At 43.0% G+C, this 14,764-nt stretch overlaps 1 protein-coding gene across 7 annotated transcripts in view; it reads right to left on the bottom strand.

Moving 5' to 3' along the window:
• Positions 1 to 14,764, bottom strand: part of NBEAL2 (neurobeachin like 2) — a 750,879-nt gene that overhangs the window by 155,413 nt on the left and 580,702 nt on the right. For 4 of the 7 annotated variants that reach the window (XM_086940997.1, XM_086941000.1, XM_086940999.1 and 1 more), the window contains 4 exons: positions 11,423 to 11,572; positions 10,343 to 10,500; positions 4,391 to 4,515; positions 3,070 to 3,196 (listed from right to left, as the gene is read on the bottom strand). In XM_086940997.1, coding sequence (XP_086797123.1) covers positions 3,070 to 3,196; positions 4,391 to 4,515; positions 10,343 to 10,500; positions 11,423 to 11,572 — 560 coding nt within the window. The remainder of the gene's footprint in view (positions 1 to 3,069; positions 3,197 to 4,390; positions 4,516 to 10,342; positions 10,501 to 11,422; positions 11,573 to 14,764) is intronic. The other 3 variants (XM_086940998.1, XM_086940996.1, XM_086941001.1) reach the window with 1 other exon arrangement.

The raw sequence follows: 14,764 nt of genomic DNA, 5'->3' as shown, positions 1-14,764 counted from the left end.
TTCAAGCAATGCAACTTCAAAGCATTTAGGATACACCCCAAGATAAAACTATTTGCAGAAAACTAGCAAACCTGTACAATCATGAACACCCAGCGCTTTTGCAAGCAGAACCACTACAATGTAAGCGCTCCGCTATTCAAGTATCCAAAGGGAAAACAATGCCCTGACTAACTCATGCCAACGGAATACAAAGCACACATTTCCACAGCGCGTTACATTCTAAAGGCACAATTCATTGTTAGAACAAGGCTACTCTTATTTTATATTATTTCAAATGATTTCTTCATTTCCAACAGAGTATCCATTTTTGAATGTAGCAAATGCCTGAAAAAGTGGACTTTGAATAGAAGACGGTAACTGAGATCAGAGTAAGAGGAGTAGTGTAACTACCGTGTCCAGACAAGTTACCATGTCAATACCAGGACATCCAATGGTGCAGTTAACATAAGACAAATACAATCTGTGATGCACTGGCTGTGGCGCAGTGGTTCTGCAAGAATTGGTGCTAAGTTACAAGAATGTTACAAATTCTCCCAGCGGGTCAAACCACAACATCGGGGAGAGCTTTATCAAAGTGCTACATGGAGTGAGACATGTCATTTCAGCTAGAAATCCAGGGGCTGTTATATGTTTGCTTATGTGTGCATCATCACACTGGACAAGACACGGCCCAGAAACCTACTCTGACACCCTTCTGAATTAATGGGCTTTTGCCTTATCTATTAAACTAAGGAACTGTGTGACTACCAAAGGCAAATAATATATCTTTCCCTCTTTTTTGGGTTGCATTCTAAATGTATTCAAAGAGAAGTAGACAGGGAACATTAGAATAAATGCCCATTTGCTTAAGCACATTCTTTGGAGATTTCTGCACAATCTGCCAGTCGCAAGAGAATCCTTAAGTGTCGCCTAAATATTTCACCCCTCTGGAGTGCATACAATCAGTACTTTTGAGGTATTGTAACTAATTTACTTACAGCTGCAAGCCTGTGGCAAAGATGCAGAACAAAGAGAACATGGACAAGAAGATTAGGAACAAATAGAATAAGAAATGGCAGCACAAGAATAAGACAAAAAGCATCAAAATAACAAAGGAAAGAACAAAAAAGTATAAAAAGAAAAAAAAGAAAAAAAACAAGAACAAGAAAATGAGGAAGAACAAGAAACACAAGAATGGAAACAAGTTGAACAATACAGCAAACCAAGAAAGAAATACAATAGTAAAATCAAGAGACATCTGTGGTGGTAACAGAGGGAAGGAACACACATAGGTTAGTACCAATATTATATACCCACACAAAAGACCAATATGCACCCAGCTGTGGGCAATACAGCAAAGAAATATCCAAGTAAAAAAACAACAGGCACAGTGCCACATGCAGAACCAACATTTAAAGACAAATACGAACAGTAACATATAAAAGCAAAATAAGTCATATTAAGCAGAAAGAAAAGATCAAAAATACAAAGGTAAAAGCAATGTTTCAAAACAAGCCACACTCATTAATTGAGTAAACTGCCCAAAGGCAAATCTGTAAGTGGTCTAATCACTTAAAAGTATAGAGCTCTTCTTCTTCCTTCAGTCATTATGTTCTTTCTAGTTGCATTCCGTGGCCACATTCAGTACACACATTTCACAAATCATTAAATATAGCGCAATTGAACACCTAGGTAACTTTGTCATCGGTGACATCACGTTATAGAGAGCTTATGACAACATGACTTACCTGTAATAAGAAAAAAAACACTCCTACTGGCATATACTAGTTTAATAAAAGTCAGAAGTGACCGACCAGCATAAACTGTTCAACTTTTAGCCTGCAGGTGGCAGTAACTACACACGTATATTGCATCACACACTACGTTATGGTAACGTTTTTTAGGTCGAGCATTCGAGACCCCTTGTATATACTTTAGTATATACTTATATGTGAATGTACTTTGTGGGTTCTGGAGATCAGCCTTAGGACTTGTCTGCTTCCGCTTAGGGACTTTTTTTCTGTTCAACTGCCTCTATTTAACTGTCTTGATAGAAACGACCAGTAGAGGTCAGTAAAATACCAGAATCCATTTAGTATTCTCTAGATTCCAATCCATAGAAATTGTCTTCCACAATCACCCGTAGACAATAATATTTTGTTAAAATCTTGTATTTTCAGTGATATGACCATGAAGGTCCTGATTTTATATTAAAAACAGAGCTTTGGACTATACCATTTCCAGCTGAAAGGGAATATTGCTCTCCATGTGTTCCCATACCTGGCGTGTCACGCAGTTTGGTGCTTACTTTCCCTCCCAGTTAAACAACAGTAGATGTTTCAGCACTCAGGCTAATGGGCTGCATAGCTACATGCATATAAGGTCCCAAAGGCGAGACTGATTGCATTGTAAATGCTAGTATATATAGTACAATACCTTAGTTTTGCCCACTGCTAAGTAATACTGTACTGGAAACAATATTTGAAACCAGCAGGTCACTTTAATAAAGCCTTATAAAGGCCATGGGCCTTCCACCTAGTGTCTCGACGTACAGTCATGGGACTCCATGGTGGCTTGCAATGCTCTAATAATAATAATAAATGTACAGCTTGTGTTACATTATCTGGTGTATGCTGTGACAATGCAACATATATTTTTACAAGAAATCCAAAAAAGGCATACCGGAACAAATAGTGAAATTGCAGATATGAGAAAAGGTGGAAATGGCGTAAAACATGTCAATCATTAGGAAATTAGGGAGTAGCCTGGAACATTAAAATTATGCCTATGTTTGTTGACACTGCTCGTCATCCAAAATCTCCCACCTAGATTCGACCAACATCAAGGATTTTCCAACCAATGTAAACAAATACATGACACTATGTCCCTTGAGCCACCACTGGTCACATTTCAGAAGTGTCTGTGGCTTTTAGAAACATTTCTTGCTAAACAGTCAAACCAATCTGTGGAATTATTGATTACTGCAGTAGCCTTTATGTACTAAAAAAGGCGTGAAACTACACAACTGCTCCAATATTTCAACAGTCACTGAAGGAACAGAACGCAGACAACATGCAGAGGACAACTTACTGGTTAAGGTTATCCAGAAACTTCAGATCCTCGTCCCCCAGTTGGTCATCCTCCATCTCGCTGACCTTTGCCTCTTTCGCTACAGCCAATGGCAGGGGCTCTGTGAGGTTTGTGAGGTGGTCGCCTCCTGACAAATACAAAGATCGTGTGAATTCTGGCACATCATCGAGTCTTATCTTCCAGCAAAGTGTGACCACTCAAGTAAGAACCGTGCACAAGTACCCATTAAACAAGGAAAAGGACTGTAGTGTGTCACAGGGCTCGCTGAAAAGGTAAGTGTGGGTGGAATATGGGGCGGAACTGATCTCAGATGGCCTTGGAAGAACAGCTGGTGAATGCCACTAGCCTGATGAATCGAGAGAGCCACCCAACCACACTTTTGAAGGCCTTCAACAAAGAACAAAATACAACATATGGCAAGAGCATCCATATTCCGTGTAGTATTAGAGAGGCGGCCACTAAAATGTTCACCTAATGAAAATGCCATCCAATAAGTGAGGCCCCACAGAAAACTCTGGCCACTGACACAATGTAGTGAGGGATTTAGGCTCAAGGAGGAGTGAGAATGTCCTTCAATGCTTTAAGCAGAGGTTCTAAGGCTGTCTTCCATCTAGTTAAAGAGACCCAACAAGTAAGACAGCCTTCTATTAGGGTGAACGGTCTTAAGAACAAGTGGGGCTGTCTCCCAAGAAGATTGCCAGGTACAGTGGGTCAGGCTGTATCATGGATGGGAGGGGTAAAGAGGGAAACTGAATGGATTAGGAATAAGGCAGACAGTGAGGGAGGATGCCTTCCAGCTGGTACTGTCAAGAGAGATATTGGTTCCAAATAGTCAAGTAGGCTTACTAAATGAAACTGCCTTACAATGAGTTCAGCAGACTCAATTTCTAATACTCTATTAGCTGAGTCCCACAGCCATTGCAAAGTGATTTAAGTTGAGTTAACAAGTGAGATCTATTAAATACTACATGGGTCGTGGGCTTAACAGTTGTGACTGACGTCCCATGACCGACCTATATAGGTCACTAAATTGTGATGCAACAGGATTATTTTGTTGACCAAGGCATGTGAAGTACAGACCTGCACTGGGCACCCATGGCCTATGACATGACATTAGGGACAATGTAGAAACGGTTGAAAAGAAGGCCAGCATTTCAGTTCTTTGGGTTATATTTAAAGTAGCGCCAGGATTTTCCCTCACAAGCTATAATTCCAAACATCTGACAACGGGAATTTTTTTTTCTTATTCTGCTTTAAATTATGTGGTTTTAGTTTAAACCAGCAACATTAGCTCTCCTGCAGCCATCATGTATTCTCTCACCTGAATTGTCCCGCAGGGCGCTCGCCTCGCCGTGAGGATCAAAGTTGTAATTTGGCACCAGTTTCAGCCTCATTCTGGAGTAGGTTTCAGCACTCGACAACTTCCACTTCACATTAGTAGGGCTGCTGGCATGGAGGAAGGTAGGAAAGAGCAGGGAAATTATTGATTTTTAATGACATGTGTCAAGCATCGATCATTGTTCACAACAGCATTCATTATCAATATTAGAACATTGGACTGTTGGGACAACATTGAAGACAATCGGGGGAAAACATGGCGGCCGGCTAGGAGCGGGTTGCGCGTGTCAGTAAAGGCGGTGGCGCGGCAATATTGTTGTTATGGCCTGCACGGGTCGGGTATGAGTTGCTGACAGTGCAATTGATGATGAGCGGTTTACCTTAGTGGCTTCTTTGTAGTTGTGTTCTGGGGAATTACGGTTCGGCGGTGCATGGCGGTTCCGGCTGCAAGGAGGTGGAGGCGGAATCAGCAGTGGAGACGGAGCTCTGCTGGGAGAGAGCGGTGTTCGAGCTCGGGAGAGGTCATCGCGCTGCATCTAGGATTCTGTTCCGAGGAGGAGGTGTTCGTGGAAAAGGCAGGGAGGCATTTGCATTTGCTCCAGGCAAGGAAACAAAAGAGAAGTTGCCCCCCGTTTCAAAGTTGTGGATGACCTGCAGGACGTTGCAGGTATTGGAGGTACAGAACAAAGTGAGGACGGTTTAAAGCCTGAAGCTCAGACTGTAGCAGGTCAGACTGGGGTTTCTAGATACGCTTTGAGAAGTGCTGGGAGGGGGGGGGGGTCTGAGAAGCTGCTATCTAAGTACAATGGCTCACCTACAGCAAACATTAAAAGTGTTACTGAAAGCAAGCTTAAGAATATAGTTAAAAAAAACAGGAAACAGGGTAATAGGTGTAAAAAGCTGGGGAAGGCAGGCTTACTGGAGCGTGAGATTAAGATAACACCCTCTCTCACCTCATTTTTTAAAGTTGTGCCAAAGGCTTTGATATTAAAGGGCCAGTCTCCATCTAATTTAACAGGTTTACCAGCAGCCCCTAAATTTAATCAGGCTTCTCTGAGTACGAACTGCACTTCGGAGGTGGGCAGGATCACTGGGCAGGTGCCTGCGGATATAAATTTGTTGGACTGGTCTAAGCACTTGAGCCCCAATCGTTATCAGGTTCTTTCTTTAGACATGGAGGAGGTGGGTCACGGCCCGCAGGCTCAGACGGATCCAATCGGCAGTGCAGAGGACAGCATAGAGCAGCTTGCCCTTTCCTCAAATGCAGGTGTCTCAACTCTGGGGGCCCACAGGGTATTCAGGGAACATGAAGACCCCAAGCTTATCTGCTGTTGAGGTGGAGAAGTCTAATCAGTTGAGTTGTCATAGTGAGGAAGGATTTAAGATAGATCCCAAACCAGTAGACTGTGATCTTCCGGTTATTGCTCTCTTAAAAAAATTCAATATTGACATGCATAAGGGGTTTGAGGTTTCCAAGTTGAATCTGGAAAGTATTAGAGCTGCCTGAAGTTTCTTAGAGAAAAAAATTGACGATTTGAGTTCCCGCACAGTTGTTCTGGAGGCGGAAGATAAGGATCTTCGGGAGGAAGTCATGGTCAACCGCAAGGAGCTAGATGCCATTAAGATTAAGGACAGGGAACATGAAGAGAGGGTAGAAATATTGGAAAATATGCAAAGGAGGGATAATTTGAAGATTTTAAAGCTGCCAGAATCCTATCTTGGAATGTAAATGGGTTGCGTGTGAAAACGAGGAGAGAGTTAATCTTGAAATATTTGAGGGATTGTTTGGCTCAAATTATAATATTGCAGGAGACCCATTTATCAGGGGTTGAAAGTAAGGAACTTTTTTCAGCACATCGGTGGGTGGCTTATGCAGTTTACACTCCTCAAACAGCGGTTACGAAAGGAGTTGTAGTTCTAATCAGGCAGGGGTTAAATATCTCGGTGGAGGGTATAGCTGCCGATGTAAGAGGGAGACGGCTGAATGTGAAATTAAAGATGGCCGGGCGAATGTTTATATTATTGGTTATTATGGTCTGAATCAGGACGATGTGGGTCCTTCAGATGAGCTGGCAAGATAATTATGGCGGGCGATTTTAAAACGGTTTTGGACCATAAGTTAGATCGATGGGAAAAGAGTAGAGCGATGGTCAACTCTAAAATGACGAATAGAGTTAAGATGATGATCGCCCAGGTAGGCTTGTGTGATATTTGGAGACTTAGGTCTGGTCAGCAACTAGGATTTACATTTTATATCAAAAATATAACCATAAATCTCGCATCGATTACTTTTTGTTGGATTCTAGGGTGATTGATTGTGTGACCCAGGTGGGTCAGGTTGGTGTGCATCTTTCGGATCATTCAGCCATTACATTGTCGCTGGAATTAGAGGACGGCATATCGGGTTCAACATGGAGGTTAGATCGCACGGTCCTCAATGACCAAAAAGCATTAGAGATTTTGAGTGAGGAGACTGAAGTTTTTCTCGAAAAAAAATTGGGATCAGCCAGGATTGAGATTGTTTGGGACACATGCAAGGCATTTTTGCGAGGAAGATTGGGTGCCCTGGGAGTGAAGAAGAGGAGATTATATTATGGTAAGGTCACAGAGTTGGAGAAGAAAATCCGTCAGCGTGTGGCTGATATTGTAAATCTCTGTAGATCTGGGTTAAAATTAGATCTGGTGGGAATTCTGAGTCAAAGGGTTAAGGAGAAATGGGATGCAAGCCAACTCGCACATTTTGAATATGGTGAGGGGTGCAGTAAACTGCTAGCTTGGAAGGCGAAAAAAGACCAAGTTTTCAAATCTGATTAAAGAAGTAAGAGTTGTGGAGACAGGTCCGACGATCACAGACTGTAAAGGAATAGCGGCTGCTTTTCACGAATATTTTGTGAAAGTTTATAATGAGGATCTTAGGCCTGAAGAGCAGGCGTTAACAGGTTGGTTAGAGTTTCTGGAGCCTTTATCTGATGAGCTTCAGGACGTATTAAATCAGGAAATCTCTCAGTCCGAGGTTGAAGGGGTTATTAAGGGGGAAAAAGAGGCAAAGCACCTGGGCCAGATGTTCTTCCAGCCGAAGTTTACAAATCAATGATAGGCATACTGTCAACAATTATTTGCCAGCTATTTAATCAGATTTTTTTGGGTAAGGCCTCTCTGCCTCCTTTCTGGAATGAGGCAAATATTATATTAATTCCAAAGCCAGGGAAGTCACCAACGTATATGGATTCTTATAGGCCTATATCATTACTCAATTGCGATTATAAATTGTTTGCAAAAATTATGGCCGATAGATTGAGTGTTATTCCACATTTAATTCATGAAGACCAAAAAGGTTTTATAAAGGGCAGATATTTGAAAGAATTAACCTTTTCACTCATTGTTGCTATGGATATTGCCTCGGCCTACGATCTTCCTTTGGCAGGTATCGCACTAGATGCCGCCAAGGCGTTTGATCCCGTAAATTGGGCATATCTACAGGCTTTGATAAAACATCTCAATTTAGGCCAGAATTTTAGTGGTTCTCTTCAATCTTTATATCATTCCCCCACGTCTCAAGTGGTATTTAATGGGATACTAACTCAGCCAGTCCCAATTATGCGGGGGACCAGACAAGGGTGTCCCCTGTCACCACTTTTATTTGATTTAAATATCGAGCCCCTAGCATGTAAGATAAGAGCCGCAGAGAATATTGCTCCGTTTGAATTTGAGGGCTGGTCCGAAAAGATTGGGTTATATGCTGTTGACATAATCATTTATACCCCTAAGTTACATCAGTCAATGAAATGCCTTTTAGAATTGACCAAGGAGTTCGGGCTGTTTCAGGCTATGCTATAAATAAAGACAAAGCGGAGAGTATGGTCTGAACTCGAATATTGAGGGAATAGGTTGCAAGACTGAGATGAGATATCTTGGGGTTAGGATAACGCAGGAGATTAGGGATCTTACTAAAGTTAACTTTCTAAAACTAAAAAAGGATATTACCGCCACCCTCCGAGGGTGGGCACATCTACCGCTGTCGCTGTTTGGCCGCACGAATTTGGTGAAAATGATGATTTTGCCAAAGATAACTTTGTTTGAAACAGTTCCTTTGATATTTAAGAAAGACTGGTTTGCAACGCTACAGAGCGCGATTAGTTCTTTTTTTATGGGCTTCAAAAGGGCCGCGCCTCTCTTAGAAGAAGCTCAGGGGAAAACTTGTGAAGGGAGGGCTGGTGGTCCCAGACTTTCAAATCTATTCATGGGCCCTCCTGTTGAAAAACTGCAGAATGCTGTTGGATACCCCGAAAATTTCAGTTATTGGGAAAATGCTTTGTGCAATGCTCAGAAAGAATAATTTTAATGAGCACTGCTTTTTGTATAAGTTTGCTGATCCGAAATTTCTTAAAAAGGTTAGGTTAAAGGTTTTAAGAGAACTAGCAGAGTTGTGGTTCAGAATTAGGAGGTCATTAAAAATTCCATATTATAGTTACATGGCTCGCACCAGGGTCTCCCCCTTGGTCAAAGGACGCTTTGGCTCGACCACTAAGAGAGGTCGGTCCCCAGAGATGGAAGGATTTATTTCCGGATGGCAAACTGATTTCTTGGGGACTTTGTGAACAAGAATGGGGTCGGAGCTTCTCCAGGTTTAAATACTTGCAGATTCAGAGCTGGTCAACTGAAATGGAAAGTCTAATTGGAGCTCACAATGAATTTGAGGAGAAGCTTTTTTTAGACAGCCTATTTAAAAAAAGAAGTTGCATTGTGGTATTGGCTGATGCTTGAGATGGAGAACGGTCCCTTTAAGCTGCCTGAGACCTTGTGGGGAGATTGCTTGCCAGAAATCGCAACAGACCACCAATGGCAAGTAACAATATCCATGCTTTATAAAATAGTGAAATCTACAAATTTAAGGTGGAATAATTTTTTTACGATTCACAGGGTGTATTGATCCCCTCAAAGACTTTCTAAATTCAGCTCTGGTGGTGTGGTGGTGTGCCCCAAGTGTAAGAGTCCTAAGGAAGGCGATCTACATATGTTTCTGCTATGTCCGAAGAGAAGAGATTTATTTTTGGGCAGCCGTGGGTAGCTGTTTCTCAAAAGCCCTAGGCCTGCAGATCAAGGTTTGCCCTGAACTAGTTATATCAGGAAGAATGGATCTGCAAGGTAAGGGTACAGATGATTACGCTAAACTCATTTTTTATGCTATACTGTTGGCAAGGAGAGAGATTTGTAAATTATGGATTTCTCCGGCCCCCCGACAGAACTGGACTGGCTACGAGCCATGAGAATCACTGCTAAGTTAGACATTTTGGATCAGACCAAAAAAAGGTACAGATTTTGGACCCCATTTTTGTTAGCTTTCGGGTGAGGGAGATGGTTTTGCTTAAGTTTTTGGTTAAAATATACATCCAATAACTAAGCCTTCGCCTATTTCGGCTGGTTGAAGTCTTCCTAGGTAAAGTGAAGATTTGAGGATAGGGTGGACACGCTCTCTAGGAAGACTCTCTGTCCCACTCACATACGGGGCTGTGCCCAGAGGAGGGTCTTATCTCTAAATAGCGTTGCGCAAGCCTTTTTTCCTGCACAGCCAGTGTATGAGGTAAAAAGCCCAAGGGCGGTATCGTTGGTTAATGGGGATTAAAAAAAAACAAAAAAACATTGAAGACAATGGAGTGCTCCGGGATTCTAATGGCCGATAGAAGCCCAGTACTGGAGCCTGCCTGTAATGGCGGGTATAGGCCGCTATGGCAGGCTATAAAGCTATAATAGATATACCTGCATTTAAGCATGCACACTGAGTAACGGCAGAAAAGTCCCCCAAAGCCTACCAAGTATTTTTATTTTCCAACATATAGAAACACTTAAATTCCATACTTAGAAGTCATTTGACGTTACAATTCACCGATCAGTCATACTTCCGTTCTCATGTCAGGACACATTTATGACCGCTCACCGCTCAGCCCAGGCTCCACGTGCAGATGTCAGAAGCCGACGAAGAGACTTCCACTGTCGCAGGACCGCACTGTGGTGGCAGCCAATCTGCTTCAAAAGGTTGGCGTACCGCAAGCTTTCATACTTCGCCCGCTTCATTACTGGCTCCAGGACCAGATCCTAGGAGAGGATAGGAGACCAATGAGAAGGAAGGCAGAGTTAGAGATCAAGACAAATGAGACTGACACACACTTGCCAATGTGCAGAAGGCAGGGAAGCAAGACCCAGCACCAAGGGCAACTGCAGTATCCAGAGTCTGCTGCATCGTTTGTCTGTCTGTGTGTTCCACATTTGTACCCAGTGTCTAGCATGTCTGTATAATGTTCTGCCTATACCCTTTGTGCTTCTGTGGTGCTCTGATGACTTGTGTCAGATAAGTCTGTGGTCATCATGCAAACACTATATCCCCATAAGTTGATGGCACCAAGCAGAAATTACTAGTCCAGCCTGTAGCTTTAGTGCGTTTTTCAATGAGAATGATAACATTTTCTTATGGGGCAGTCACACTGTTCTTTCGAAGGCCTAGCTTATATTAAAAATGCAACCAGCACACCGCGTCAAATTGAAATATGTTGTGGAACAGTAAAATGGGCAGGAGCAAAACTATGGAACTTAATCTTCAATTTCATTAAAGAGATAGCCAGATTTACACTCTGTACAAGTGAAAATGTTCAGAAAATTGCAACAAGGCCAAAGTTACTATTTAGTCCACCTTTTAGAAGATAAGAAAAAGTTTTGCAATAACTTTATGTCCCTAGGACGATCTTTTAATTTCAGGAACTGCTTAGATATTCACCAATGTAGCCACTATATTAAGGTTAGATAAATGGTATACATTACACCATGTGGGCAATAGTGGTCCAGAATGCTTTGAACCTTTATCTAAAGTCACACAGCTAGCAACTCTACTTGGCATATGGCACAAAGAGTAGCTTCCACCAGCCCATACAATGACCTGGAAAAGAATTAGGAGATGAGATGTGGAAATAGTCAAAGTAAAAGCCAGTTCCTGCTATTCCCAACACCATTTCCATGCATTCACCTGAAACCGGGCCCGGCTCTCCGCTTTCTCAGCCTCGCGGCGCAGGGAGCTGCTCATCAGGGTATCGTAACAGGAGTTCCAAAAGTTGGACATGTGGTCATGGCTCTTGGCAAACGTATCCATCTCAAACTGTGACATGGCAGGCTGCACCTAATAAAAGGATGATGAGGGGTAAATAGCCAGGCAGAACTATTCACCAAAATAATAGCAGTAGAGGTCTAAAAAGACTGCAGCTTTGACTTTTTTTTCATTTCCATCATGTTTGGATTTAGCCCCTCAATCGCAAATACCTTGTTATTGAACATAACATTTGCTCCAACAACTTTGAGAAAACTGTAAGTTTTACTTTCTGTGCACAGGTAAATTAAGTTCTTCCCATTTTGTAGATGTGGTCAGCATTAACCTTTAGAAAGTTGCAAATAATAAAACCTCAGTTTGCGTCCACAGTGGATCTTAATCTAGACATAAGTGGCCGGTTTCTTAAATACTTTCCACCTTTGATTTAGCAGATATCTGAATGAAGCCTGATGATTCGCCCTAAAGACCAAACATTTCACGCTTTGGTAGTTCCAAATACCACAGAAAGGTGGTTACTATTCTAATACTTTTCAGAACTGTGAACAAAGCTATGAAACATAAAATGGGCTTTTCTGAGTGGCAGCTGCCTCACCAATCAAATCACTCAAGTAAATGAGCTCCTTAAGACCCTCATTGCAGGAGAAGGGCTATATTCAGATTCTTTTTAAACCCCTTTTTGAACACGGATCAGCTTATGTGTTGGGTGGTAAGTATTGTCAGAAATAGGGTGGGAGGATGGTATCCCTGCCAACTCAATAACACCACTCTGGTTAGGTCAAAATGCAGGTTTCAGAGACTCTCTGCTAAACTACTGGTTGCTGTGGCATGAGCAGTAGGCAATCCCCAGATAAGTGTGCATGCTAAGTTCAGGCAGTACCAACAATTTTAAAATAAAGTTCACAATGAAACTCTCATACCCATTTTGAAAAATAAAGAACATTTTAATGAGCATCAAGATCATCAAAATGGGTTAAGAGGAGCCGGGGTACAAATGTATAAAGTTTTCAGGTAAAAAGCACCCAGAAAATGTCAGGCACTAAGGAAAAAGGAGCAGATTCTTACCTGTAACTCCAGTTCTGTAGTAGGGGTATCTCTGTTATAGTCATAATCTAGTGAATAGTCCCGCCCATGTGCGTGTACCCCGGAGCAATCAAAAATAATCTCTTAAACTGTCTTCTTTGCAGTCCTGCCTAGACACTTAAGAGAAAATCAAGCCAAATAATGCAGCCTAACACTGCCAAGGCTACAAAGGCCACCACTTCATCTAAACAGTGAAACGGATAGCCAACAATGTCAGATTGTACACATTTTACCAGGTTTCCCTCATAGACAAAACTTCCCTTCGCCAAAATTCTTGAAATGATAGAGAGGAAGGGTTTGACAGACAAGCCTCCATAGGCTGCCATTATGTGTCAGGAAAAGGGATACCGTGCCTGTAAGGAACTCTCCAGAGACCCTCGGTATCCCAGGATGCACAGCCAAAGTCCTTTTACTTTCAGTTCTTTTTGAAGGTGTATAAAGCAAGGCCTGTAGCATGCATTACAGTACCATTTTCTCCACCAGGGAGGAGGGCGGGCGCTTATGACTATAACAGAGATACCCCTACTACAGAACTGGAGTTACAGGTAAGAAACTACTCCTTCTGTAGTAGGGGATCTCTGTGTATAGTCATAACCTAGTGAATAGAATGGCAAGCCCATCCCAAGAACCAATCCGGTGGTGGAGGAAAAAGACAACACCACTACTGTGCAAACAGATTTCTCAACGAAGCCTGCCCAACCTGAGCATCTGCCCTGGCATCAGAGTCCAGACAGTAGTGCTTAGCAAAGATATGGACCGACTTCCAAGTGGCAGCCCTGCAGATATCTGCAATGGGAACATTACGTAGCAAAGCAGTTGTCGCTGCTTTGCCCCTGGTAGAATGAGCCTTAAGCTAACCCCCTAAGGTCTTGTTAGCCTTCTGATAACATAACTGGATACAGGACACAATCCATCTAGAAATGGACTGTTTTGAGGTGGCAAGACCAGTCCTGACTGACCCATAATTGACAAACAATTGGTCCGACCTACACTTGCCAGCCTCTAAAACCTTCCCTTTACTTCATGTGAGTCACCCCTATGGTAGGCCCTAAGGCAGGGTGCATTGTAAGCATAAGGTAGGACAAGCTCTGATATGTATGGCATGTCTTAATAGTGAATTAAAGCCATTTTCGTTTTTCACTATTGTAAGGCTACCTGTTCTCATAGGCCAGAATGGGCTGCTGGAATTATTACACTCTATAATCCCAGCAGGCTCAGGGAACATGGTAGAAAGTCAAGTTTAGTATGCCTGAACTCAGAATAATAAAATACTTCTTTCAGTAAAGTTTATTTTAATATCCTGTGTTTGCAAATGCTACTTCTAGAAAGTTAGTATTTGCTTGCCTAACCATTTCAGCCCGCCTCTGCTAGGATGTGTATCTGCTGTCTGGGTTGTGTGAGTGACAGGGCTGGGGATGACAGGTGGTGAATGGAGGGATTACACCAAGGTGGGTGGTGGGAGTGCCCCTTGACTCTGAATAGGGCTGTGCTCTGCCACCACAATGCTGGCTCCACCCCCTGGGGAGCGACTGATGACTCTGCCCGACACCTGGTCCAGGAAGAGGGGAGACTGTCAACAAAGTGCTCCTGACTGTACTTGTCCTCTCAATGCTGGCTCCACCTCCTGCGAAGCGTCTGCTGTCCCTGCCCCTCACACTGAAAGAAGAAGCCAGGAAAAACAAAACAAAGTGCTCAGAGACTGAAATGGACTATGCAAAGGCCCCCCTGGCCTAAAAAGACAAAAGAAACTGACTATAAATGTAGGAGCCCTGCTCCTAACAAATCAGATCCTGTTTTCCCACAACGAACTTCTGCCCAACTAGAAGGACCAAGAAGAAGCTGAAGGACTGGCCTGCAGTTTACCTTGCTGAGGAAGGAGAGAAGACCTAAGAGAACTTTGCTTTATTGTGCTGAGAACTATCTCCAAGGGCTTGACTGAGCTTGCCCCCTGAACGGAACTCCAGGACCAGTGGGTTCCTTGTGTCTTCGCTCGTCTGTTGAATCGAGCCGTGTGTTCCTCCTGCCGGAGCTGAGACTGCGCCCCCTCCTAGGGCTGTGGCACTCGGGAGCTGGCCTGCCTTTCTACCCGTTGAGAGCCCCGCTCGTGTAGAGCCGCTCTCTGCCCCTCGGGTCAGGCCCCCTGCTCCTCTGCCACTCTGCCCGCTATTGGAGCGTGCAAAAGTG

Source organism: Lissotriton vulgaris, chromosome 10 (genome assembly GCF_964263255.1).
Source record: "Lissotriton vulgaris chromosome 10, aLisVul1.2, whole genome shotgun sequence".
Classification (NCBI taxonomy): Eukaryota; Metazoa; Chordata; class Amphibia; order Caudata; family Salamandridae; genus Lissotriton; species Lissotriton vulgaris.
The sequence above is the reverse complement of the archived record's forward strand: the minus strand, read 5'-3'. Positions and strand labels throughout refer to the sequence as shown.